The sequence below is a fragment of the Phyllobates terribilis genome, unplaced genomic scaffold (genome assembly GCF_046119375.1).
Source record: "Phyllobates terribilis strain yellow unplaced genomic scaffold, ASM4611937v1 Scaffold_2__4_contigs__length_985480577, whole genome shotgun sequence".
Taxonomy (NCBI): Eukaryota; Metazoa; Chordata; class Amphibia; order Anura; family Dendrobatidae; genus Phyllobates; species Phyllobates terribilis.
In genome coordinates, this window is record NW_027362762.1 from 855,914,247 (window position 1) to 855,941,993 (window position 27,747).

The window sequence follows — 27,747 nt, forward strand, 5'->3', positions numbered from 1 at the left end:
ACCTCAGCTAGCCCAGAGAGAGAGAGAATTAACTCCTTCACTGCCGAGAAAACACAAAGCACCAACAAGTCAGCTGCGAGAAGTCAGGCTGTGTACTCGTGACGATCTTCGTGGCAACACACCCGTGACACGTATTTCACCCGTACTAATGAGTGGGGGAAAATACACAACAAAATCAAGTAAAAAACGTGGCAAAGAAATGTATTGTACACAGCGTTCTTCCTGCCAACACATTAGGACATGTAGCAGAATTTTCTCTTGCAAATCCTGAATGTGTGCACATAGCCTTAGTACCTGCCCGGTGTCCCCCACCCATTTATTATAAGTTCTTGATAGCATCATAATGAATTTGGAGGTGGGAGAAGACGTTATCAGGTACTGAGCATCCTCCGCCACCTCCCAATTCATTGCAGGTCCCTGACAGCGTCTTCTCCCACCTTTCAATTCTTTATAAAGTGTCCTATGCATCTTACCCCCATCATTGCTCTCCCCCATCTATGTTCTTCCATACCACACCTCAGTGTCCTCTCCCCCACCCCCATCATTGCTGTCCCACACCACCCCCATCATTGCTGTCCCACACCACCCCCATTGTTTCTGTCGCACACCACCCCCATCATTGCTGTCACACACCACCCCCATCATTGCTGTCACACACCACCCCATATCATTGCTCCCCTCATCATTGCTCTTCCCCCATCGCCCTCATCATTGCTCTCCCACATCATTGCTCTCCCCCCATCACCCTCATCATTTCTCTCCCCCATCACTCTCATCATTGCTCTCTCCTCATCATTGCTCCCCCCATCACCCTCATCATTGCGCTCCCCATCACCCTCAGCATTGCTCTCCCCATCACCCTCTTCATTGCTCTCCCCATCACCCTCATCATTGCTCTCCCCCATCACCCTCATCATTGCTCTCCCCCATCACCCTCATCATTGCTCTCCCCCATCACCCTCATCATTGAGCTCCCCATCACCCTCATCATTGCTCTCCCCATCACCCTCATCATTGCTCTCCCCCATCACACTCATCATTGCTTTCCCCCCATCACCCTCATCATTGCAATCCCCATCACCCTCATCATTGCACTCCCCATCACCCTCATCATTGCACTCCCCATCACCCTCATCATTGCTCTCCCCATCACCCTCATCATTGCTCTCCCCCATCACCCTCATCATTGCTCTCCCCCATCACCCTCATCATTGCTCTCCCCCATCACCCTCATCATTGCTCTCCCCATCATCACTCTCCCCCATCATTGCTCTCCCCCCATTCCCCTTATCATTGATCTCCCCCCATCATCCTCATCATTGCTGTCCCCCATCATCCTCATCATTGCTCCCACCCATCATTTCTCTCCCCTCATCATTGCTCTCCCCCCATCATCCTCATCATTGCTGTTCCCAGGGCTGTGGAGTCGGAGAATCCGACTCCTAAAATTTATAATAAATTGGGCACAGTAGTTCATTGCAGTTTGTGGGGAATATTTTTTCATAACAATTTGGGAAAGTTATGAAATGTCCTATAAATGTCAGTCCTATTCCTGATCTAAGGGTCTAGACTTTTAGCTGAGATGAATCTGTGCTATAGTAAATTTCTAACTTAAACATGAGCCATGTATGAGGGAGTCGGTGTCATGGAAATTGAGGAGTCGGAGGTTTGGCTTACCGACTCCACAGCCCTGGCTGTCCCCTATCATCCTCATCATTACTCTCCCCCCCATCATTGCTGTCCCCCTCATCACCCTCATCATTGCTGTCCCTGATCATCCTCATCATTGCTCTCCCTCTATCATTGCTGTCCCCCATCACCCTCATTATTGCTGTCCCCCATCACCCTCATCATTGCCCCAGTGTATTGGATAAAATAAAATAAAAAAAAACATACCTCTCAGCCCGCTCCCCTGCAGCATCGTCCTCACCGGCAACTTTCTCCCTATCCCTGACACAGGCGCGCGCTGCTTGGTGACGTCATCAAGCTGCATGCGTCTGTGTCACACAGAAAGCACAGGGCGGGCAAGAAGCAGAGGACGGATCCCTGTAGCTCTGCTGCCATTTTCTCCTATAGGCTGCGGAGCTGCAAGGATCGCTCCCTGCCCGCCGCGTGTGATGAGAGCAATCTGGCCACGGGCTCCCGGGAGCTTCTGTGGCACCCCAGGGGTCTGGTCTCCACAGTAATAGCAATGTTATGTCTGAGAGCAGGTGGGAGGTCTCTTGGTCAGGAATCCTATGCATGCCACACCTCCTGCCCAGTCCTCGGAGGGGAAGAACTTCCCCTATATAAAACTGGGGCTGAGGCAGGGTTAGAGAGAAAAGAGTAGAGAGAGAAGAGGAGAAGCAGCTATAGGAAAGAGAGATCAGGAGCTCTGGGGAAGTCGTGCTAAAAGGAATCAGGGGCTGGCAGCTGAAGAGCTCGCCCTGATTGAAGAGTTACCACCGGACCCGGAGTCCGAGGCTGTGGGGATTAATCCTTACCCAGCAGCAGAAACCGACCGGCAGGGGATTTCAGGTCCTCTGGCCAAGAAACCCGAAGGCACGGTCACACGCGTGGGACCAGCACCGCCGTCGTGGAGCGGAAGCCACTAGAAGGCCCCGAGTCACCGGCCATACGGGTGAGCACCACACGGTACACTCAGGGACGTGGGCTACTTTTACCCGCCTCTAGCAAGGTAGCCAGAAGAGTACAATTAGTTGGGGAGGCCTACAACTCCGCCTGGCCAGGGGAAATCCCATCTGCTCAAAGACTGACCAGGCCCCGATCGCTAGCCAGTACTCCGGGAGGGTCTATCTTTATCACCAGTAAAGACCCTGAACTACACCGCATCGTCTCTGAGTGGTTCCTGCTACCCCCATCATCCACGTCGGCTGCCCTGAGGCCATACCCCTCCCGTTGGGGGTTATACCATCTACGCTGCACAATCGTACTACCGGCCTCAGCGGTCTGCCCTGCAGCGGCAGCTCCATAGCTGCATTCAACGGGTGGCGTAGTCGTCCAACATCTACTGCTAATACTCAGCCACACAGTTTGACTCCCTGGGCACGGACCGGGTCCCCGCCACTCGGAGACTACTACCCCCATCGGATCCAGCTCCGGGTATTCCCCCCCGCGCACACGTGCGCCGCACTACAGCACTGGCCCAGGGGGCGCGTCACTTCGGGCTCCGAGAAACTGGCCAGATTGCCCTCAGTATTATCCACCCTGCCAGGACCTCCCTGCACCGCCGGGCCCTGTTGCAGTTGCACCGGCTGCACCGGCGGTATGTCCGCTCCTGTTGCCCATACTGTCCGAAGTACTATCTCTCATTGAACACTCACTTCCTGCTTCTGGAAACTAACCAGAGATTTCCTAAAGTGCCCACCCTCTATGGGCTGTCCTCTCACACAGTTAATTCCCTCACTGCCCTGAATGCCTGCAATGCTACTGGCAGACTTAACCTGTCATCTGCATCCGGGAAAGTGGCATCTTGTGGCTGGTTACCAATACTACAGCCCACAAGGAAACATATTAGAAACAGCCTTATGCTGTGTGCCCACGATGTGTTTTTTAAGCATTTCCGCAGCAGCAAAAACGCTGCAGAAACGCTTAAAAAACGCTTGGTAGAAGGCCTGCCATGTTCCCCAATGATAATCCGCATGTGCTGTTCACATGCTGCGGAAATTTCCGCTGCGGGTTATCATTGCGGAAAAAAATGCAGCACTACCAATTATTCTGCGGAAGTGCTGCGTTTTCGCCACCATTGACTTGCTTTGGAACGCATGGATTACGTATCACTGCATCTGTAGATGCGCATTCCATGCGTTTCAATGTGTGGATGGTACCCAGGTCTGGAGGACAGGAGACTCTTCTGCGGACCCGGGTACCATAGAACCTGTAAAAAAAAGAATAAAATAAAAAATAAATATAATATTTACCTTCTGATGGCCCCCGGTGTGCTTGTCTTCACTTGCCGGCAGATCGCGGTGGACTGAAGGACCTGCGCTGACGTCATTTAGTCATGTGACGGTAGGTCCTTCAGTGTACCGCGAGCTGCCGGCAAGCAGAGACGCATCGAATCAAGACTCCGGGGGACATCCGAAGGTAAGTATATATTTCATTTTTATTTTTTACCATTCTTTAAGGTCACAGTGTATAAATCCATGCCATTTGCATGGATTTATATAGTGTGACCAAGTTGTCAAGCACTTTCCAAGTGATGCTAAAATCGCTTGGAAAGCGCTTGTCAACCCGCATGCGGAAATGCATTTGAAGAACGCTTCACATCCGTATGTCCCTGGCAGGAAAACGCATGTACAATCCGCATGTACAATCCGCATGCGTTTTTTCTGCCAGGGAGATGCAGAAACGCTCAGGAAAAAATCCGGAGCATTTCTGCATCGTGGGCGCATAGCCTTAGTCACATTCTATGCTCAACCATACACTGGGTTCCCTCTCCCTCTACTGGGCTGGATTATCACAGCTAACCCCTTAACTGGACCTGACTGCAGCCCAGAGAGATCTAACTGTCGGAACATTCTCTTTAACTCTTTTAGTGCTAGAGGGAAGCTACTTCCTTCCTCACTATTACAAAAGCACTAGTCTTTTATGCATTTCCATGTATTATTGATACTTTATTCTTAATTTATTTTTATTAAAGTCTTTGTCAAGCTTATTATAAAATGAACATTATGCAAATTTGGAATGGACTGTCTATGAAGTCCAGTTTTAATGTATTTTTTTCTGTGTCCTTTTAAACTGCTTTTCCACTAAACTGAATATAATTAGCTTTTTGGCTATTAGTCTTGATACAGTATATTGTATTCCTCTCTAATTCTTCCAGCGTTAGGACTGCATTATTTATTATGCAGTAAGGTTAGCACAACAGGCAGAAAATAAAATAAGCTGGATTATTTTACTGTAACTGTTGGCTAAGCCTATATGGTAACATCTGGAGTGTTGGAGGTTGCCAATTCATAATGTAGATTAGTAATATGATATTACTCAGAAATTAAATCTGATTCTCAAAACTTTCTTTTTAGCTGCTTCACCTCTAAAAAAAAAAGCATAATAACAGTAGTGAAATGTTTAAATGTCCCAGACACTAGGTTGATCAGTGTTTAACAAAGAATGGCAACCAGGGGAGACAGATTGAAAAGCAGACCCCACCAGCCCACATAAACCTCGTTCAACCCCCATGTTGAGAGTTCAGAAATTAGCCAAGCACAAAACACCTGCAGAATCACCAACAAATATTACAGTGCAGAACAATATACCTCCCCTGCAGGGCTACACAAATACTACAGTGCAGAACAACATACCTCCCCTGCAGGGCTACACAAATATTACAGTGCAGAACGACATACCTCCCCTGCAGGGCTACACAAATATTACAGTGCAGAACGACATACCTCCCCTGCAGGGCTACACAAATATTACAGTGCAGAACGACATACCTCCTCTGCAGGGCTATACAAATATTACAGTGCAGAACAACATGCCTCCCCTGCAGGGCTACACAAATATTACAGTGCAGAACGACATACCTCCCCTGCAGGGCTACACAAATATTACAGTGCAGAACGACATACCTCCCCTGCAGGGCTACACAAATATTACAGTGCAGAACGACATACCTCCTCTGCAGGGCTATACAAATATTACAGTGCAGAACAACATGCCTCCCCTGCAGGGCTACACAAATATTACAGTGCAGAACAATATGCCTCCCCTGCAGGGCTACACAAATATTACAGTGCAGAACAACATACCTCCCCTGCAGGGCTACACAAATATTACAGTGCAGAACAACATACCTCCCCTGCAGGGCTACACAAATATTACAGTGCAAAACGTACCTCCCCTGCAGGGCTACACAAATATTACAGTGCGGAACGTACCTCCACTGCAGGGCTACACAAATATTACAGTGCAGAACAACATACCTCCCCTGCAGGGCTACACAAATATTACAGTGCAGAACGACATACCTCCCCTGCAGGGCTACACAAATATTACAGTGCAGAACGACATACCTCCCCTGCAGGGCTACACAAATATTACAGTGCAGAACAACATACCTCCCCTCCAGGGCTATACAAATATTACAGTGCAGAACAACATGCCTCCCCTGCAGGGCTACACAAATATTACAGTGCAGAACAACATACCTCCCCTGCAGGGCTACACAAATATTACAGTGCAGAACGACATACCTCCCCTGCAGGGCTACACAAATATTACAGTGCAGAACGACATACCTCCTCTGCAGGGCTATACAAATATTACAGTGCAGAACAACATGCCTCCCCTGCAGGGCTACACAAATATTACAGTGCAGAACAATATGCCTCCCCTGCAGGGCTACACAAATATTACAGTGCAGAACAACATACCTCCCCTGCAGGGCTACACAAATATTACAGTGCAGAACAACATACCTCCACTGCAGGGCTACACAAATATTACAGTGCAAAACGTACCTCCCCTGCAGGGCTACACAAATATTACAGTGCGGAACGTACCTCCACTGCAGGGCTACACAAATATTACAGTGCAGAACAACATACCTCCCCTGCAGGGCTACACAAATATTACAGTGCAGAACGACATACCTCCCCTGCAGGGCTACACAAATATTACAGTGCAGAACAACATACCTCCCCTGCAGGGCTACACAAATATTACAGTGCAGAACGACATATCTCCCCTGCAGTGCTACACAAATATTACAGTGCAGAACAACATACCTCCCCTGCAGGGCTAAACAAATATTACAGTGCAGAACAATATGCCTCCCCTGCAGGGCTACACAAATATTACAGTGCAGAACAACATGCCTCCCCTGCAGGGCTACGCAAATATTACAGTGCAGAACAACATACCTCCCCTGCAGGGCTACACAAATATTACAGTGCAGAACAATATGCCTCCCCTGCAGGGCTACACAAATATTACAGTGCAGAACAACATACCTCCCCTGCAGGGCTACACAAATATTACAGTGCAGAACGACATACCTCCCCTGCAGGGCTACACAAATATTACAGTGCAGAACAACATACCTCCCCTGCAGGGCTAAACAAATATTACAGTGCAGAACAACATACCTCCCCTGCAGGGCTACACAAATATTACAGTGCAGAACAACATACCTCCCCTGCAGGGCTACACAAATATTACAGTGCAGAACAACATACCTCCCCTGCAGGGCTGCACAAATATTACAGTGCAGAACAACATACCTCCCCTGCAGTGCTACACAAATATTACAGAGCAGAACAACATACCTACGCTGCAGGGCTACACAAATATTACAGTGCAGAACGACATACCTCCCCTGCAGGGCTACACAAATATTATTGTGCAGAACAACATACCTCCCCTGCAGGACTAAACAAATATTACAGTGCAGAACAACATACCTCCCCTGCAGGGCTAAACAAATATTACAGTGCAGAACGACATACCTCCCCTGCAGTGCTACACAAATATTACAGTGCAGAACAACATACCTCCCCTGCAGGGCTACACAAATATTACAGTGCAGAACAACATACCTTCCCTGCAGGGCTAAACAAATATTACAGTGCAGAACAACATACCTCCCCTGCAAGGCTAAACAAATATTACAGTGCAGAACAACATACCTCCCCTGCAGGGCTAAACAAATATTACAGTGCAGAACAACATACCTCCCCTGCAGGGCTACACAAATATTATTGTGCAGAACAACATACCTCCCCTGCAGGACTAAACAAATATTACAGTGCAGAACAACATACCTCCCCTGCAGGGCTAAACAAATATTACAGTGCAGAACGACATACCTCCCCTGCAGTGCTACACAAATATTACAGTGCAGAACAACATACCTCCCTTGCCTGGCTACACAAATATTACAGTGCAGAACAACATACCTCCCCTGCAGGGCTACACAAATATTACAGTGCAGAACAACATACCTCCTCTGCAAGGCTAAACAAATATTACAGTGCAGAACAACATACCTCCCCTGCAGGGCTAAACAAATATTACAGTGCAGAACAACATACCTCCCCTGCAGGGCTACACAAATATTACAGTGCAGAACAACATACCTCCCCTGCAGGGCTACACAAATATTACAGTGCAGAACAACATACCTCCTCTGCAAGGCTACACAAATATTACAGTGCAGAACGACATACCTCCCCTGCAAGGCTAAACAAATATTACAGTGCAGAACAACATACCTCCCCTGCAGGGCTACACAAATATTACAGTGCAGAACAACATACCTCCCCTGCAGGGCTACACAAATATTACAGTGCAGAACAACATACCTCCCCTGCAGGGCTACACAAATATTACAGTGCAGAACAACATACCTCCCCTGCAGGGCTACACAAATATTACAGTGCAGAACAACATACCTCCCCTGCAGGGCTGCACAAATATTACAGTGCAGAACAACATACCTCCCCTGCAGTGCTACACAAATATTACAGAGCAGAACAACATACCTACGCTGCAGGGCTACACAAATATTACAGTGCAGAACGACATACCTCCCCTGCAGGGCTACACAAATATTATTGTGCAGAACAACATACCTCCCCTGCAGGACTAAACAAATGCAACCCCTGGCAAAAATTATGGAATCACCGGGCTCGGAGGATGTTCATTCAGTTGTTTAATGTTGTTGAAAAAAAGCAGATCACAGACATGGCACAAAACTAAAGTCATTTCAAATGGCAACTTTAGGGCTTTAAGAAACACAAATAAATCAAGATTAAAAATGTGGTAGTCAGTAAGGGTAATTTTTTTCAGACCAAGCAGAGGGAAAAAAATATGGAATCACTCAATTCTGAGGAAAAAATTATGGAATCATGAAAAACAAACACACAAAAGAACATTCCAATACATCACTAGTATTTTGTTGCACCAACTCTGGCTTTAATAACAGCTTGCAGTCTCTGAGGCATGGACTTAATGAGTGACAAACAATACTCTTCATCAATCTGGCTCCAACTTTCTCTGATTGCTGTTGCCAGATCAGCTTTGCAGGTTGGAGCCTTGTCATGGACCATTTTCTTCAACTTCCACTAAAGATTTTCAATTGGATTGAGATCTGGACTATTTGCAGGCCATGACATTGACCTTATGTGTCTTCTTTCAAGGAATGTTTTCACAGTTTTTGCTCTATGGCAGGATGCATTATCATCTTGAAAAATGATGTCATCATCCCCAAACATCCTTTCAATTGATGGGATAAGAAAACTGTCCAAAATATCAATGTAAACTTGGGCATTTATTGAAGATATAATGACAGTCATCTACCCAGTGCCTTTACCTGACATGCAGCCCCATATCATCAATGACTTTGGAAATTTGCATGTTCTCTTCATGCAATCATCTTTATAAATCTCATTGGAACGGCACCAAACAAAAGTTCCAGCATCATCACCTTGCCCAATGCAGATTCGCGATTCATCACTGAATATGACTTTCATCCAGTCATCCACAGTCCACGATTGTTTTTTCTTAGCCCATTATAACCTTTTTTTTTTCTGTTTCGGTGTTAATGATGGCATATGTTTAGCTTTTCTGTATGTAAATCCCATTTCCTTTAGGTGGTTTCTTACAGTTTGGTCACAGACATTGACTCCAGTTTCCTCACATTCGTTCCTCATTTGTTTTGTTGTGCATTTCCTGTTTTGGAGACATATTGCTTTAAGTTTCCGGTCTTGACGCTTTGATGTCTTCCTTGGTCTATCAGTATGTTTGCCTTTAACAACCTTCCCATGTTGTTTGTATTTGGTCCAGATTTTAGACACAGCTGACTGTGAACAACCAACATCTTTTGCAACATTGTGTGATGATTTACCTTCTTTTAAGAGTTTGATAATCCTCTCCTTTGTATCAATTGACATCTCTGGTATTGGAGCCATGATTCATGTCAGTCCACTTGGTGCAACAGCTCTCCAAGGTGTGATCACTCCTTTTTAGATACAGACTAACGAGCAGATCTAATTTGATGCAGGTGTTAGTTTTGGAAATTAAAATTTACAGGGTGATTCCATAATTTTTTCCTCAGAATTGAGTGATTCCATAATTTTTTCCCTCTGCTTGGTCTGAAAAAAATTACCCTTACTGAGTACCACATTTTAAATCTTGATTTATTTTAGTGTTTCTTAAAGCCCTAATGTTGCCATTTGAAATGACTTTAGTTTTGTGCCATGTCTGTGATCAGATTTTTTTCAATAACATTAAACAACTGAATGAACATTCCATAATTTTTTGCCAGGGGTTGTATTACAGTGCAGAACAACATACCTCCCCTGCAGGGCTAAACAAATATTACAGTGCAGAACAACATACCTCCCTTGCAGGGCTACACAAATATTACAGTGCAGAACAACATACCTCCTCTGCAGGGCTAAACAAATATTACAGTGCAGACCAACATACCTGCCCTGCAGGGCTACACAAATATTACAGTGCAGAACAACATACCTCCTCTGCAGGGCTAAACAAATATTACGGTGCAGCACCACTGGCATCAGCACTGTCCCCTTCCCACATCTTCCCCATTGACGGCAGCATCTTTGGTCTTCTCATACTTTTCACTTTGGCTGTAGCATTGTTCCTCTTCCCCATTTGCAGCAATATCGTCACTATTCCCACATCACTCTTGTGGTAGCAACATTGCCTCCCATACCACACAGGTGTGCCCCTTCCCAAGCCTCCCCTACTAGCATTCTTCCAAACCTTCCCTTTATGGCAGCAGTATTGTGTCCCTTCCCCACTTCTAGCAGCATCATCTTTTTCCCACCCCACCCTGGTTGTAGCAGCATTGTCTCCCCCACCCCCAGGTAGCATGGTCCCTTTTCCTAAGCCTCCCTTATTGGGAGTAGTATTAGCATTCTGCTCACCCTTCCTTTTCTAGCAGCCTCATTGTGTCCCTTTCCATATCTCCTCCACTGCCAGCAGAATTCTTCACCAATATACCCTTCCCCACTGGCAGCAACAATTTCTTTCCACTTCTGGTGGACTGCCAAGAGATGGTGCCAGTGAGAGTTCTGCAGCTTAGTACCTCCCCTGCAGTTCTTTTTTAGCCTCCAGACTCGTGCTGGGTGAAGGACCTATGCCCTGTGATTGTGTGACCGTGATTCTTGATTTATTACCCCGATTGTGATTTTTGTGACCTTGGTGCAATACACACCTACTTTCACAGTCCTGCCTGCTTTTTTATCAAAACTTGATAAAGAGACTTGCAATTTATTTATAAACTTTTAGAAGTAAAACCGAGGAATGGCACAACAAAAAGTTAGGCTATGTGCACACTTTGAGTAATTGTAAAAGATTTTTCTGCAGCAAAAAACAGTTTTGACAGGAGATACAGTAGTTTTTGGACGTGTGTATTTCATGTATTTTGGCTTGCAATTTTTTTTCAACTTTTATTGGGTGAAAAACGCAGCAAAAATGTTGAAAAATTGACTTGCTGCAGATATGATAAAACGCTTTGGTGGTTCAAATCCACAAGGAAAAATTGAGCAACATGTGCATGAGATTTCAGAAATCTCATTCACTTTCCTGGTACTGTAAAGTGCAACGTTTTTTTATCCTTGAAAAACCTGAGGAAAAAAAACACATCAAAAACATAAGAAAAGTTTCTGCAAAATAGTTGTTTCAAATGATTCCAAAAACAGATGTCAGGTTGGAGGTGACGGCTTCTTTTTTATTTAAAACATTTTAGGTTAGATTGGGGTAATGTGTGGCCCATATTAATGATAGGTAGGATCGGGAATATTATCATTCATTCCTTTATTATACATTATTACTTAGATATTCTATTGCACAGAACAAATAAGTATAGCACTGTATTGTTTTGTCCACATTCTCTCTGCATAGGGTGAAGAATTGAGAATTTCTATATTTATGAAGACATCTTTTTCTATTTGTAGGACCAGATTGAACAGGTGGACCCGCGGGGACGGACCCCTCTGCATCTTGCTACCACATTAGGTCACTTGGAGTGTGCTAAAGTACTGCTCAATCATGGGGCAGATGTCAGCAAGGAGAACCGCAGTGGATGGACTGGTAAGCGGCAATATACATGATTATTAAAAGAAGAATACAATAATTTAGCATATTTTGTCTTAATAATTGCCATGGAAATGTTTGCTGCACTTTACACATCCTCCACAGATGTTTTCTTTGTCTCTCCTGATGATCAAAAATGAAAAACGGGAAATTTTTCACTAAATTTTTTAGTACATAAAATCCACTGTATATTTATTTGTGGGAATAAAGCAAGAAAAAATGAATTAAAACTGACAAAGGGGGGCTTGTGCACAAACCCAAAATGTAATTGTTGCCTAGAGCAACCAATCAGATTCCAATTTTTATATTCCCAGTAAAGAATTAATCTTGTTGGTTGCAATAGGAAATACTAATAGTCTTTTTTTCATGAGGTTCCCAATGTGTTATGCACCTGCAAGCAAAAACATCCTTCTTCAGGTAGAAATTTTCTTTATATAGCAATAGATTTAAAGGGGTTTTCCCCACGAACAAAGTTACTTTTAAAGTTGATTTTAATCAATAGATCTTGAAATAATAACAAGTTCCGCAATTGGATGTGTTTAAATAAAATGTTCCTGTGCTGAGATAATCTTATAAATGTGTCCCTGCTGAGTACTGTGTAATGGCTGTCCCCGACCGTGCAGGAACATGGTCTGATCATACTACAGCTCCTGGGGAAGGGAGAAAGGAAAAGAGTATACAGACTGGACAGCAGAGGATCACAGCTGATTCTTTTTGCGAGGTAAAGTATTTCCCTGCTTGTTTTAAAAAAAATTTTGCCTCAAAGAAAGAATTGGCTGTGATTTCATGCTGTCCTGTCTGTATACTCTTTTGCTTCCTCCCCCGCCCAGGAGATGTGGTATGATCAAACTATGTCCCTGCAGGGTCAGACATTTATAAGATTATCTCAGCACAGGAACATTTTTTTTAAAACACATCCAGTTGTGGAAGTTATTATTAGTCCAAGATCTATTAATTAAAATGAACTTTGTTCGTGGGAAAATCCCTTTAAGTTTAGCACAATTTCAGGGACTATTACTAAAATCATTCTTTTGCAGGAGCGCCACAATCCGAGCACTTGAGTCCTTGATATTCATGAGCCGCTGCTCCCCAACTACACACAACTGCAGCACGACAAGGGGGAGCTCACATATTTGCATAGGACCTGTCAATTTTAGCAATAATAGGTATTTGGTGGCTATCATTTGCCTTTGTAGAAGATTTTCCTACTGTGTTGGGAAATGAATGGGAGTAGCACTTCAAGATCTAGAAGGCTGGTAAAACTAATTACCCTCCTTATAATCAGTTGTTTAAACCCAGTTTTTGCAGCGACCACTAGGGGGTGCTTACATTAAACACTATATACTGTAGTTTTTGAACTCTAGCTATAGATAAATCTGTATGCCCCTTATACATACAATAAGTGCCCATTAAGACAGACCGATATCGGCACATCTAAACACTGGCAATCACCCCTCAAATGAACAAAACGCTAATTCTTCAGGTGAAATAATTTTTAAGCAAGCTTAGAAATCATCATTCTCAGCAGCACATCATCTTATGTAAACAGGACATTTGCTGCCGAGAACATGATGTTCTATGCACAGAACGAACATATTAACGACCGTTCTGTGCACATGGTAGTGCGGTCAGCCTGTCTAAACAGGTCATTAAATGATACTCCATTAGATTCATGTAGCCAATCAGCGGTAATTTAACCATACAGGGGGGGGATGTATAAAGATTATTCTTTTGCAGTAAGCCAGGATGCATGGAACTGATTGTCAGGATCCTAATTGGAATTCGGCTACGTTCCTACGATCATCTTTCATTGAGTTTTTGATTTTGCAGATTACTTGCGTTTTTTTAATTGCGTTTTTGATGCTGCAGTTTTTTGTCTCTTCTTGGTGTGTCATGTTTTAAATAAAGCTGCTTGGTCTTTGATACTTCCTGGCATTTGGCTTGGACAAAAGTTTATTGATACAGTCATGTGCAGATTATGTGCGTTTTTTGTGTGTTTCTGCCTCAGAAATGTACTAAAAACGTATGTGCCTTTTTTACCTACGGATTTTCCATATCGAATGCAATTCTACTGGCAAAATCTTCACATAAAACTCAGCGTACTCGCAAGAGAAATTCACGTTGCGGATTTGAAACACGCACCACAAGTCAGTTTATGCAGAGTAAAATAAAAATCACAATGAGCATGAGATTTCTATGAATGCCATCGACTGTGCTGGAATGGTAAGACGTGGCATGTTTGACGCAGCGTGGGAAAATCAACAAAAACTTATTGTTGTCACACAGCTATAATGTCCAAATGCTATGGGATAGTACAGTGATAATAATAGTATATAATATCCAAGGACAGGTGATAACTTGTGATGGATTGGGGTCTGACAGTTGGGGTCACCACCCGAGACTTCTAAAATGCCTCTACCGCTGCCTCTGGGTGTCCGACTAAGAATGAATGAAGGATTGGCATACATGTGTGTCCACGGCTCCATCCTGATGAGGCGAGTTAGACCACTGTTCTCAGAATTGGTGGAGGTCTCTGCAGTCGGACCCCCATTTATCAACAAGTTATTACCTATTTCATGTGTAGCAGATAACTTCTAATGTTGAGAATAACCATTTAATATTTCAATAAAGGTATATTAAAGTGAACCTGTCACGTGAAAAAACGCTATTAACCTGCAGATATGGGGTTAATTTGCAGGCAAATAGCGTTCTGAACCTGCCCAGTGCCCGCACTTTGAGCCCCGCTGCTGGGTGGTAAATTAACTTTATTCCCCCAGGCAGTGTTTGGGTTTCAGTTACGGGGATGGGTTCAGTCACCGCTCAGTGTATAGTGAGTGGCGGTCATAACCGCGTCCCTGGCCCTGACAGACAGCCGGCTCTAATGCTGAACGAGTTGTCAGTCATGGCCAGGGTCGCGGTGTAATAGAAGTCAAAAAGCCTTATTGTCATCTGCTGGTTGACCGCAGTCAAACGGAACCAAGATGCCTTAGGAATGTTGAAGGGGGAGCAGATTTGAACGTGAGACCCGGTCAGGTGACGTTCAGTGAGGAGTTTTTAAATACAACGGTCGAGCGCGCCAAACCTGAGGTGATTTTGGCACCAAGCTGCAGAGAGGAGACGCGCGCTGGATGCGCTGAGGAAACCAGCCTGACAGGTTGGAGTCAGAGACCTACGAGGCAGGACAGGCGCATGCCGGTGAACAAATGCCGGATTCACCACAGAGGTCCCCCGAGTACCGCGGCCGCTGAGGAGACCCGGGATCTGCTTGTGGTACTGAGTGACTTCACAGTGCCCGACAAGGTCCAGACCCCGCTATCCACGACGCGAGAGACTGCCTCCAATGGCCAAGCAAAGAGGAGATAAGAGAGAACTGCGTCAGAGGAGTCACGCCAACAGAAACAGAGGAGCTGCATCGGTGAACAGGGCCGTCACTTCAAGTGATCATCCACAGTACTGGGGACAGTGGGGTTTAGGATGTCAGGTTAGGGGGGGGATGGGCAAAGTGGAAAGAGCCAAACTAGATTTTATTGACATCATTAGAAAAAGACTTGCGGCCTAGCGAGAATAACCGGTGACCCCCGCTAGGGCCATTCACGGAGTTAAAGAACTGCTGTGGTGACTCCCACGCCAGGGCGCATCCCATTATTTTGGGAGTTTGTTCATTGTCATTGTAAATTACCTGTTCATTCTTGTTACTAACCCCTTGTTTAAAGCCTGGTTTTATATATACAGTATATCTATATATATATATCTATATATATATCTATATATATATATAAATTTATATACAGTACAGACCAAAAGTTTGGACACACCTTCTCATTTAAAGATTTTTCTGTATTTTCATGACTATGAAAGTTGTACATTCACACTGAACGCATCAAAACTATGAATTAACACATGTGGAATTATATACTTAACAAAAAAGTGTGAAACAACTGAAAATATGTCTTATATTCTAGGTTCTTCAAAGTAGCCACCTTTTGCTTTGATGGCTGCTTTGCCCACTTTTGGCATTCTCTTGATGAGCTTCAAGAGGTAGTCACCGGAAATGGTCTTCCAACAATCTTAAAGGAGTTCCCAGAGATGCTTAGCACTTGTTGGCCCTTTTGCCTTCACTCTGCGGTCCAGCTCACCCCAAACCATCTCGATTGGGTTCAGGTCTGGTGACTGTGGAGGCCAGGTCATCTGGCATAGCACCCCATCACTCTCCTTCTTGGTCAAATAGCCCTTACACAGCCTGAAGGTGTGTTTGGGGTCATTGTCCTGTTGAAAAATAAATGATGGTCCAACTAAACGCAAACCGGATGGAATAGCATGCCGCTGCAAGATGCTGTGGTAGCCATGCTGGTTCAGTATGCCTTCAATTTTGAATAAATCCCCAACAGTGTCACCAGCAAAGCACCCCCACACCATCACACCTCCTCCTCCATGCTTCACGGTGGGAACCAGGCATGTAGAGTCCATCCGTTCACCTTTTCTGTGTTGCACAAAGACACGGACGGTGGTTGGAACCAAAGATCTCAAATTTGGACTCATCAGACCAAAGCACAGATTTCCACTGGTCTAATGTCCATTCTTTGTGTTATTTAGCCAAAACAAGTCTCTTCTGCTTGTTGCCTGTCCTTAGCAGTGGTTTCCTAGCAGCTATTTTACCATGAAGGCCTGCTGCACAAAGTCTCCTCTTAACAGTTGTTGAAGAGATGTGTCTGCTGCTAGAACTCTGTGTGGCATTGACCTGGTCTCTAATCTGAGCTGCTGTTAACCTGCGATTTCTGAGGCTGGTGACTCGGATAAACTTATCCTCAGAAGCAGAGGTGACTCTTGGTCTTCCTTTCCTGGGGCAGTCCTCATGTGAGCCAGTTTCTTTGTAGCGCTTGATGGTTTTTGCAACTGCACTTGGGGACACTTTCAAAGTTTTCACAATTTTTCGCACTGACTGACCTTCATTTCTTAAAGTAATGATGGCCACTCGTTTTTCTTTACTTAGCTGATTTTTTCTTGCCATAATACAAATTATAACAGTCTATTCAGTAGGACTATCAGCTGTATATCCACCTGACTTCTGCACAACACAACTGATGGTTCCAACCCCATTTATAAGGCAAGAAATCCAACTTATTAAACCTGACAGGGCACACCTGTGAAGTGAAAACCATTTCCGAGAATGCCAAGAGTGTGCAAAGCAGTCATCAAAGCAAAAGGTGGCTACTTTGAAGAACATAGAATATAAGACATATTTTCAGTTGTTTCACACTTTTTGGTTAAAAAAAATTGTGAAAACTTTGAAAGTGTCCCCAAGTGCAGTTACAAAAACCATCAAGCGCTACAAAGAAACTGGCTCACATGAGGATCGCCCCAGGAAAGGAAGACCAAGAGTCACCTCTGCTTCTGAGGATAAGTTTATCCGAGTCATCAGCCTCAGAAATCGCAGGTTAACAGCAGCTCAGATTAGAGACCAGGTCAATGCCACACAGAGTTCTAGCAGCAGACACATCTCTTCAACAACTGTTAAGAGGAGACTTTGTGCAGTAGGCCTTCATGGTAAAATAGCTGCTAGGAAACCACTGCTAAGGACAGGCAACAAGCAGAAGAGACTTGTTTGGGCTAAATAACACAAGGAATGGACATTAGACCAGTGGAAATCTGTGCTTTGGTCTGATGAGTCCAAATTTGAGATCTTTGGTTCCAACCACCGTCCGTGTCTTTGTGCGACACAGAAAAGGTGAACGGATGGACTCTACATGCCTGGTTCCCACCGTGAAGCATGGAGGAGGAGGTGTGATGGTTTGGGGGTGCTTTGCTGGTGACACTGTTGGAGATTTATTCAAAATTGAAGGCATACTGAACCAGCATGGCTACCACAGCATCTTGCAGCGGCATGCTATTCCATCCGGTTTGCGTTTAGTTGGACCATAATTTATTTTTCAACAGGACAATGACCCCAACACACCTTCAGGCTGTGTAAGGGCTATTTGACCAAGAAGGAGAGTGATGGGGTGCTACGCCAGATGACCTGGCCTCCACAGTCACCAGACCTGAACCCAATCGAGATGGTTTGGGGTGAGCTGGACCGCAGAGTGAAGGCAAAAGGGCCAACAAGTGCTAAGCATCTCTGGGAACTCCTTCAAGATTGTTGGAAGACCATTTCCGGTGACTACCTCTTGAAGCTCATCAAGAGAATGCCAAGAGTGGGCAAAGCAGTCATCAAAGCAAAAGGTGGCTACTTTGAAGAACCTAGAATATAAGACATATTTTCAGTTGTTTCACACTTTTTTGTTAAGTATATAATTCCACATGTGTTAATCCATAGTTTTGATGCCTTCAGTGTGAATGTACAATTTTCATAGTCATGAAAATACTGAAAAATCTTTAAATGAGAAGGTGTGTCCAAACTTTCAGTCTGTACTGTATGTATATGTGTATATACATATATATATATCAAAAGAATGCAGCAGCACTCCATATATCTTAACAATGAAAATAATGAAAATATTAGATCTAAACTGTTTTGCGCAGCAGCAAGTTCTTACAAAAAACGAAGGTTTTTAGCGCATAAATTGGCCAATTCATGTGTGCCCATCAACCACGGCAAGGTAACCTCCCCCGGATGGGTAATTACTGTGCCTTACATGCCACTTTTGGGCTACAAGCCTACAACTAAACGGACCAACATGTCTTCTACTGGGCTAAAATCACCTACATTTAAAGGGCAAGCAGAGCTGTTTATAAAACATCTGCTGGTTAATGGGAGGGGTGCAGAATCAGGCAAGAGGCAGTTACATCCCCTTATAGTAATACAAACCAGGGAAACCTGACCAACACCTCCTAATGTGAACTGGTGCCAGCTGCCATAAAATATATCAAAAGAATGCAGCAGCACTCCATATGGCCAAGATACGTCTTAACAATGAAAATAATGAAAATATCAGTTCACATTAGGAGGTGCTGGTCAGGTTTCTCTGGTTTGTGTATATTATATATATATATATATATATATATATATATATATATATATATATATACATACATATATATATATAAATATATATATTTTTTTTTACACATCTCTGACTGCCCTCACTTCGTGTCTCTGCGTGTTGCATTTCTGACACCTGCATTACATTTGGTGTAGTCGGCAGGATGCAACATTCAGACGCAGAGATGGGGGATCAGTCTGTGACCGGGTCTGTCAGTGGACATATACCCTGCATTTTTGACACCTGCTTCGGTTACAGCTGCTGCTGTCTATGCACAGAGCGGTGACTGAATCTGCGCCAGTGCCGCCCCTGTGACTGAACACCAAACGTTGCCAGGAGGAAGATGGTTCATTTCCTTCCGGCTGTGAGGCTCAAAGTGCAGGTGCCGGGCCGGTTCAGAACGCTATAAACCTGCAGATTTACCTCTTATCTGCAGGTTAATAGCATTTTTCCACGTGACAGGTTCCCTTTAAATAATATATTTTGTGCGGTCTACTATTTCTATAGGATTTGTGTGGTAGGTTACACAGGACGTTCTTTTACATATTTGTGTGGCCCATGATTTATTGGCTGATTGTTCGGTTAAACAATGGCTGCACAACATAATGTCATTCCTATACTGATATACTGATATATGCTACAGGGCACAAAGGAGAAATACAGATCTAATACACTTTTATTTTCATTAGCTGTACTTATGTGGGCAGTAGTGTATCTTAGAAACGCTAGTATTAAAGAGGGCAATACTTTCTGAAAACCCTACGGTAATCCACCCGTGATCCCATGTCTGACCCCTCCTGATCTCAGTAAGTGTTTAATACTGTCTGCCCGTCTATGCAGCCAAGCAATCCTCCTACTGAGACAGGCTCGTACATTTCTCATCCCAAATCCCAAGCAGACTGAGCAAGCAGGACCACGTACCAAATTATATCCCGGAGTCCTGTGATCGCTCCTTATAACGATATTAATCTTTTACCTGTTAATTGAAGTCATAAATGAGTCCAAATTGCTCGGGGGTCAATGGAAAATCATAACAGATGAAGGATAATGAAGAAGGTGGTGACACCATTAAACTGTCTCTTGGCTGTGCCCATACATTTATATGATGTGACTGATAGCAAGGATTTAGTCATTGAACTATGTATATCGGTTTAAAGAAATTTGGATTGTTCGTCTGATTACGTCGCCTTACTGCTTCTCATTAATTTGGTCTTTTATTGCCATCTAGTGCTTCAGGAGGCTGTCAGCACACGTGACCTAGAGCTGGTCCGGCTAGTTTTACGGCATCGTGACTACCAAAGGACCATCAAGCGCCTGGCAGGGATCCCCGTCCTACTGGAGAAGTTACGCAAGGTATGCTGGATTCCCATATAAGCTAATGCGGATCTGTCCGCTTAATGTGCAGCCCCATGTAAGGCTATGTGTCCACGATGCAGAATTGAATCAGAAAATTTCCGCAGCGTTTCTGCATGTCCTTGGCCGTAAAAACGCTTGCGGATTTTACACGCGTTTTTTTAAGCGTTTTTGCAGCGTTTTTACATGCGTTTTTCAGATGCATTGAGTAGTCAAATCCGCATGCGGAACCGCACAAATAATGGACATGCTGCGAATTTTTCCGCACAGAAAATCCGGTGCGGAAAATTCCACAGCATGTGCACAGAACATGCGGATTATCATTGGGGAACATGGGGCACAGATTACCAAGAGTTTTAAAAGCGTTTCTGCTGCGGAAATTCCGCAGCAAAAACGCTTGAAAAACGCATCATGGGCACGCAGCCTAAGCGCAACATATCACAGACACGTCTGGGGTCCTGGAATTTCTATTGTGCCTACTAGGGCCTCTGTGCCTCTCTGTGCCCCTCTTTGTGCCCCTCTTTGCGGTGACTGACCGGCAGTTGTGTATACATGTCAGGGCAGGGTATGCAAACAAAATATGTGCTCATGTATTTTTTCAGCACTCCTGGTAGCTACATGACTCCACATAAGTCCTAGGAATAAAGCCTGGCAGCTATTATGATGTGCTGCCCGTACCTAGCTGCGGGGTTCTCCCTGCTTATTAGGTCCTTTGACAATACACCAATAACAAAGTTTCCTACTGATGTGACTCCCAGAAGACAACTCTATTCTGTGGGGAAATCAGACAATAAGTGTTCAATTTCCCTGCAGCTCCACCACAAGGAGAAATTAACCCCCTAAGGACTGGACGATTTTTCAATTTTGCTCTTTTGTTTTTTCCTCCCTTTATTCCAAGAGCGATAACTTTTTTATTTTTCCCTTGACATAGCCGTATGACGGCTTGTTTTTTTGCGGGACAAGTTGTACTTTTGATTGACATCATCCATTTTATCATGTGATGTACTGGACAGCGGGTAAAAAATGGCAAGTGTAGCGAAATTTAAAAAAAAAGCATAATTCCGCAATTGTTTTTTATTCTCCAGTTCAATATGATTCCATTGATACCAAACATGTATAGTTTTTGTTTTACTGAAGTGGTAAAAAAAATTCAGAAATTTGTAAAAGAAATTGCCTGTGACGCTATTCCGAGACCCCTGACGTTTTCATTTTTCATGATATGGGGCTTATTTTTTGCACACAGAGCCGATGTTTTTATTCATATCATTTTGAGGTAGATACAATCTTTTGATTGCCTCTCATTACATTTTTTTCTGTTGATGCTGTCAGCTGAAAAGAAACACATTTCTGGCATTTTGATTTTGTTTCACATTGCGCTATTTACTGATCTGATTCATTTATCTTATATTTTTTTCAAAACTGAACAGCCCCTTTCAACTGACAGGTCTGCTGTAACGGAAACTTATCAGGACAATTTTACTAATAAAACCAGTTGTATGGCTGTTTAGGTCCTAGAACTACACTAATTAATTATAACTTTTTTTGTAGTAATGCAATGTTCCATCACTGAAAATTGAAGCTTTGACGTGACATGAACATTAGCCCACGAGTCATTGGGGGACATCTCAGTGCACTCCGAGGGTATCCGCCTTCTTCATTACTCCCTTCCTGGCACCACCTTCATCTTCTCGAATTACAACCCTTTCTTCTGATATGTTAGGTGTTTTGGCTGGCAGAGGTCAGAACTGTCAATCAAGGAATTAAGAGCTATGTACTCAGAGTGAATTGACACGCCCCCAATGCACTTCTAGACTAATTTGCATGTTGCTTCAAGACTTAATTTCTCAACGCTGATACATTCGATTATTATAAAACAGGTATCATTTTTATTGTTGATTTATGACCTTTAAAGCCATGCCGCTAGTTTTATTAGTAGTATCGTCCAGACCAGTTCCCTTTAGTAACTAGCAAGTTGCCCTTTTCAGTAATGCCTTCCAGTGATATTTGATGTGTTAAAAGGAATCTGTCACCCCCTGGGAGTTATCAGACCTCTACTATGGGCATACAGGGTATAGAAAAGTAAATCTATACTTACCTGTATGGCCCATAGTAGAGATCTGATTGCAGAGAAAAGTGTTTTTATCACCTCTGTTTTCCACAGGTTTGGCGTCCGAGGGACGGCAAGAAATCCCCGCCTAACTGTTTATTATTCCCCGCCTATATGCTTAGTTACCATATTCCACCCCCCCTCCCCTGCACGTCACAAGGCCCTGTGACGTGCACTGTGCTCCCTGACTTCCCGGGCATGCACAAAGTGCCGCTCACATAGAGCTCACATAGAGTGCGCTTTGCTTCATCCCGGCCCCGTCTCTCCGTGCCGCAGGTTTCTATTGTGCAGGCGCCGGGAAGTGACAGTGACTCCCCGGCGCCTGCACAATAGAAACCTGCGGCACGGAGAGACGGGGCCGGGATGAAGCAAAGCGCGCTCTATGTGAGTGGCAATATGGTAACTAAGCGTATAGGCAGGAATTTCGGGGAATAATAAACAGTTAGGCGGGGATTTCTTGGTGCCCCCCGGACGCCAAGCCTGTGGAGAACAGAGGTGATAAAAACACTTTTTCTTTGCAATCAGATCTCAACTATGGGCCATACAGGTAAGTATAGATTTACTTTTCTATACCCTGTATGCGCATAGTAGAGGTCTGATATCGCCCAGGGGGTGACACATTCCCTTTAAGCAGATAGGAACTTGAGCGGTTTCTGTAGATATCTTTACTTAGTTGCATTTTGTTCTTACAAGATATAATCCAATTATATCACTATGGAAATTTCTGAAGAATGTAAACATGACCAGAGCTCATTTATGTTTTCCATTCTGGTTTCTTGGTGTGTTTTTTTTTTTTTTTTAGATGTATACATTATTATATATTCTAAGCGCTGATAACATTTCTTTGTTCCTGAACAAGCTGCAGTTTTTCCATTTGTTCATTTTTTTAGAGATAAAATTCAAAGGGACATAAAAAAAATAGAGAAATACAGAACATCACAGATAAAAATTCAAAGGAAGCGTAAGATGTAAACTTTGCACATTTATATCGGTCACCGGAGGATTACATTTAAAGAGATGATAAAATATAATTTATTTAACAAAATAGTAGCAATATTTAACCCCTTCGGAACTAGGACAATTTTTTTTTCATTTCTGGCTTCTAAGAGCTTTAACTTTTTTATTTTTCTGTTGGCATATGATGGCTTTATTTATTTTTTGTTGTAAAAATTGTATTGCTAAACGGCACCATTCAATTTAGGTTACAATGTCCTGAAAAAAATGAGTGAAAAAAAGTCTGCAATTGACCAGAAAAAAAAAAAAAACAATTCCAACATTTTTGTTTGGATTTATTTTTTTTTGACGATATATACTGTGTGCGGTGCAAATGACGTGCTAACCTTAAAATAGAAATTGACAAAAATTTGTTTTGTGTCACCATATTGAGTCCGCTAACTTGTTCTCCCATTGATAGAACCATATTAGGCTTGTTTTTTGTTTTTTTTGCAGAGTTTTTTCAGTGAGTTGAGGCTTTGAAGTTTTTTTTGGTACCATTTGGGAAAACATATTAATTTCTGTTAGTTTTTTATAGAAGGTGAAGTGACCGTAAAACAGCAAGTCTGGCAGAATTTTTTATTTAAATAATTGGGATGTAACATTTTATTTATATTTAATATTTTTTGAACTTTTTTAAACTAGTGTTGATTGGTTTTTTTACTCCCCCTAGGGAGTTGAACATGTATTGTACAATACTTCTGTATCTCTCAATAAAAGATTTGCATCACTTATTTCACTATAAGTCGATTTAAAAGGACAGTTAGGAAGAGACGTTTGTAGAAAAGCCATGTAAGGCTAGGTTCAAACGTTGCGTTTTTGCAGCATATTTTTCAAAGCAACTTAAAAGCTGTTTTGTACAGTACCAGCGAAAGCAATGAGATTTCAGAAATCTCATGCACGCAATTTTTTTTTTCCTGACGGAAATGGAAAATTGCTGCGTTTTTTTAAAACTGCAGCATGTCAATTCTTTCAGTGTTTTTGCAGTGTTGTTGTTCACCATAGAAAGCGATGTGAAAGTGCAAAAACGCTGCAAAAAAACACAACCATTCCTTTTAGCTGCTTTTTTGGTGAATTAAATTAACTTTATTAAACATATACTGTAAACAAATGAAACATATAATCTGCGGCAAAACACACCATACAAAGCAGCAAAATCTGCTTTCTTGTAAGCAGCTTCTTTACTGCCAAGAGAGCAGGATTTTCCCTCCAGAAAAAAACGCAGCAAAAATGCAACGTGTGAACATAGCCTAACATTCTGGAGAAAACAAATCTGACCCAAGGCTTGTTGAGAGTATGGTGGCAGAAATCAGTAGCAGAAAGGAACATATTATGAGTTTTGCTGATGGTTACACTCTCATCTTTGTTTGCCCTTGGTGTGGATTACATCCGTTTGCATTGGCTGATTTTATTCACTACCATCCATACGACGTATCCAGTATAAAACAAGATTCTGATTTTTCATTATCAGTGTGTTTTGGCAAGTTATGTAGCTACTTTTCACTAAGATACTAACGGATCAAATATGGGAACTGTCTTGACATTGTGACCTTGTACAGTTTGTACAGAGTAGATTTCACAGAAATGACTGTATTTCACTCCTATTATTTGATTTTTCTTCTTATAACCATCACTCCGGGACAAAGATTCCATATTTCACCTGCTTTCTCAGTCCTCTGCTGGAAACGGATTTGGTCCCTGGAGATTTGCTAGTGACTAAGTGTTAATGTGCTTTTTCATGTCAGTAAACCCCTGTAGTCCTGGAAGGCCTGTTTACCTGGGGCTCTAAGTGGGTTACATTTCTCCAGAGGACAAAAGTGCAGGAAAAAAGGAAGACTATTAGGTCCTATTATCATTGTTTATAACCTATTTATAGATCACTGGTCGATGGTTGCAAATTGATCACGTTATTGCATTAACTTGGCACTTTAACCAGTGCATAGTGAAATAGTGAAAATCTGAGGGTTCTTATTTAATCATCTATCTCTCTATCTTCCTCAATTAAACCTTTTTATATGACAATTGCATGCAAAATTATTCAACCCCCATTGTAAACTCTTAGGTTTATTAGAAAAACGTACAAACTTTCTGCTGTTTGCATTAAACCAATTGAACAAGAACAATTTAAATAGCTGAACAGAACTAAGAGAACAAATGGCTTCTTCAAATCAAAAACAAAGGACCCGATTCATCAAGACTGGCATACGCAGGAGCGTCTGACATGTGGCATTCTCCTCCGTGTGCTCTATCACAAGTCTTACTTCAGTTAGGGACTAGAGTAAGATTTCTGGTGTCAGGAAAGCCATAGCTCAGCATGAATTAGACTAGTAGTGGCATCATGCTTCGGTTTCGCCCATTTTCCCAGAGCTGGGAAAAACTGCCATGAAAACTACAAAAATTGCAATTTTTTGTGGACTCCAACATTTACGTCTTTTCAAAGTGATTTACTCCAGAATTTAATGAATCAGAGCCAAAGCACTATTGTCAATGACTACTGCGGTCTCAGAATTACTCACCCCCCTGAATAGAATCAAATCAGGTGTTGTCTCAAGCGCAACTGATACAACTAATGAAGGGCTACATTACTTGCATCAGGTGTGTTTGAGATAAAACACATCAAATATCTGGACTGGCTAGGGGCTTGCTGATTGTGATGGGTGATTGTATGTTAGAAATAAGCAATACCGATGTTAGAAGTAAGCCGAGAGAGATGTCTGAACAGTTGAAATCATTTCCTTGCACGAACAAGAAAAAGGATTAAAAAAAGAAAGTAAAGGCACTGAATGGTCCTAGAGATACAGTTGGAAATGTAGTTCACAAGTTTAAAGTTTAAGGAACACTGTGTATACTAAACAAAGCTAAGTAGAACCTAAGAATATCAGTAAGCTGGAGGCCAATTCCTATGATGAATGGATTTAGGGTATGTGCACACCATTTCTGTAAGATTTCTGTATCTCTTGGCAGGATAAATGCAGCGGCTAAACGTGTTGTTGGTGCAGATTTTTTCCCATTCATTAGTATGGGGGAAATCTACAGCAAAAACGCTGAAAGAATTGACATGATGCAGATATACAACCCCTGGCAAAAATTATGGAATCACCGGGCTCGGAGGATATTCATTCAGTTGTTTAATGTTGTTGAAAAAAAGCAGATCACGGACATGGCACAAAACTAAAGTCATTTCAAATGGCAACTTTAGGGCTTTAAGAAACACTAGAAGAAATCAAGATTAAAAATGTGGTACTCAGTAAGGGTAATTTTTTTCAGACCAAGCAGAGGGAAAAAATTATGGAATCACTCAATTCTGAGGAAAAAAATATGGAATCACCCTGTAAATTTTCTTTTCCAAAACTAACACCTGCATCAGATTAGATCTGCTCGTTAGTCTGCATCTAAAAAGGAGTGATCACACCTTGGAGAGCTGTTGCACCAAGTGGACTGACATGAATCATGGCTCCAACACGAGAGATGTCAATTGAAACAAAGGAGAGGATTATCAAACTCTTAAAAGAAGGTAAATCATCACGCAATGTTGCAAAAGATGTTGGTTGTTCACAGTCAGCAGTGTCTAAAATCTGGACCAAATACAAACAACATGGGAAGGTTGTTAAAGGCAAACATACTGGTAGACCAAGGAAGACATCAAAGTGTCAAGACCGGAAACTTAAAGCAATATGTCTCCAAAACAGGAAATGCACAACAAAACAAATGAGGAACGAATGGGAGGAAACTGGAGTCAATGTCTGTGACCAAACTGTAAGAAACCACCTAAAGGAAATGGGATTTACATGCAGAAAAGCTAAACATAAGCCATCATTAACACCTAAACAGAAAAAAACAAGGTTACAATGGGCTAAGGAAAAGCTATCGTGGACTGTGGATGACTGGATGAAAGTCATATTCAGTGATGAATCGCGAATCTGCATTGGGCAAGATGTTGATGCTGGAACTTTTGTTTGGTGCCGTTCCAATGAGATTTATAAAGATGACTGCATGAAGAGAATATGCAAATTTCCACAATGATTGATGATATGGGGCTGCATGTCAGGTAAAGGCACTGGGGAGATGGCTGTCATATCTTCAATAAATGCCCAAGTTTACATTGATATTTTGGACAGTTTTCTTATCCCATCAATTGAAAGGATGTTTGGGGATGATGACATCATTTTTCAAGATGATAATGTATCCTGCCATAGAGCAAAAACTGTGAAAACATTCCTTGAAAGAAGACACATAAGGTTAATG

General features: G+C 42.8%; 1 protein-coding gene across 5 annotated transcripts in view; it reads left to right on the top strand.

The window, feature by feature from the left end:
• Positions 1 to 27,747, top strand: part of ANKRD13B (ankyrin repeat domain 13B) — a 308,393-nt gene that overhangs the window by 224,574 nt on the left and 56,072 nt on the right. For all 5 annotated transcript variants that reach the window (XM_073667962.1, XM_073667958.1, XM_073667960.1 and 2 more), the window contains exons 2-3: positions 11,931 to 12,066; positions 20,278 to 20,402. In XM_073667962.1, the coding sequence (XP_073524063.1) occupies positions 11,931 to 12,066; positions 20,278 to 20,402 (261 nt within the window). The remainder of the gene's footprint in view (positions 1 to 11,930; positions 12,067 to 20,277; positions 20,403 to 27,747) is intronic.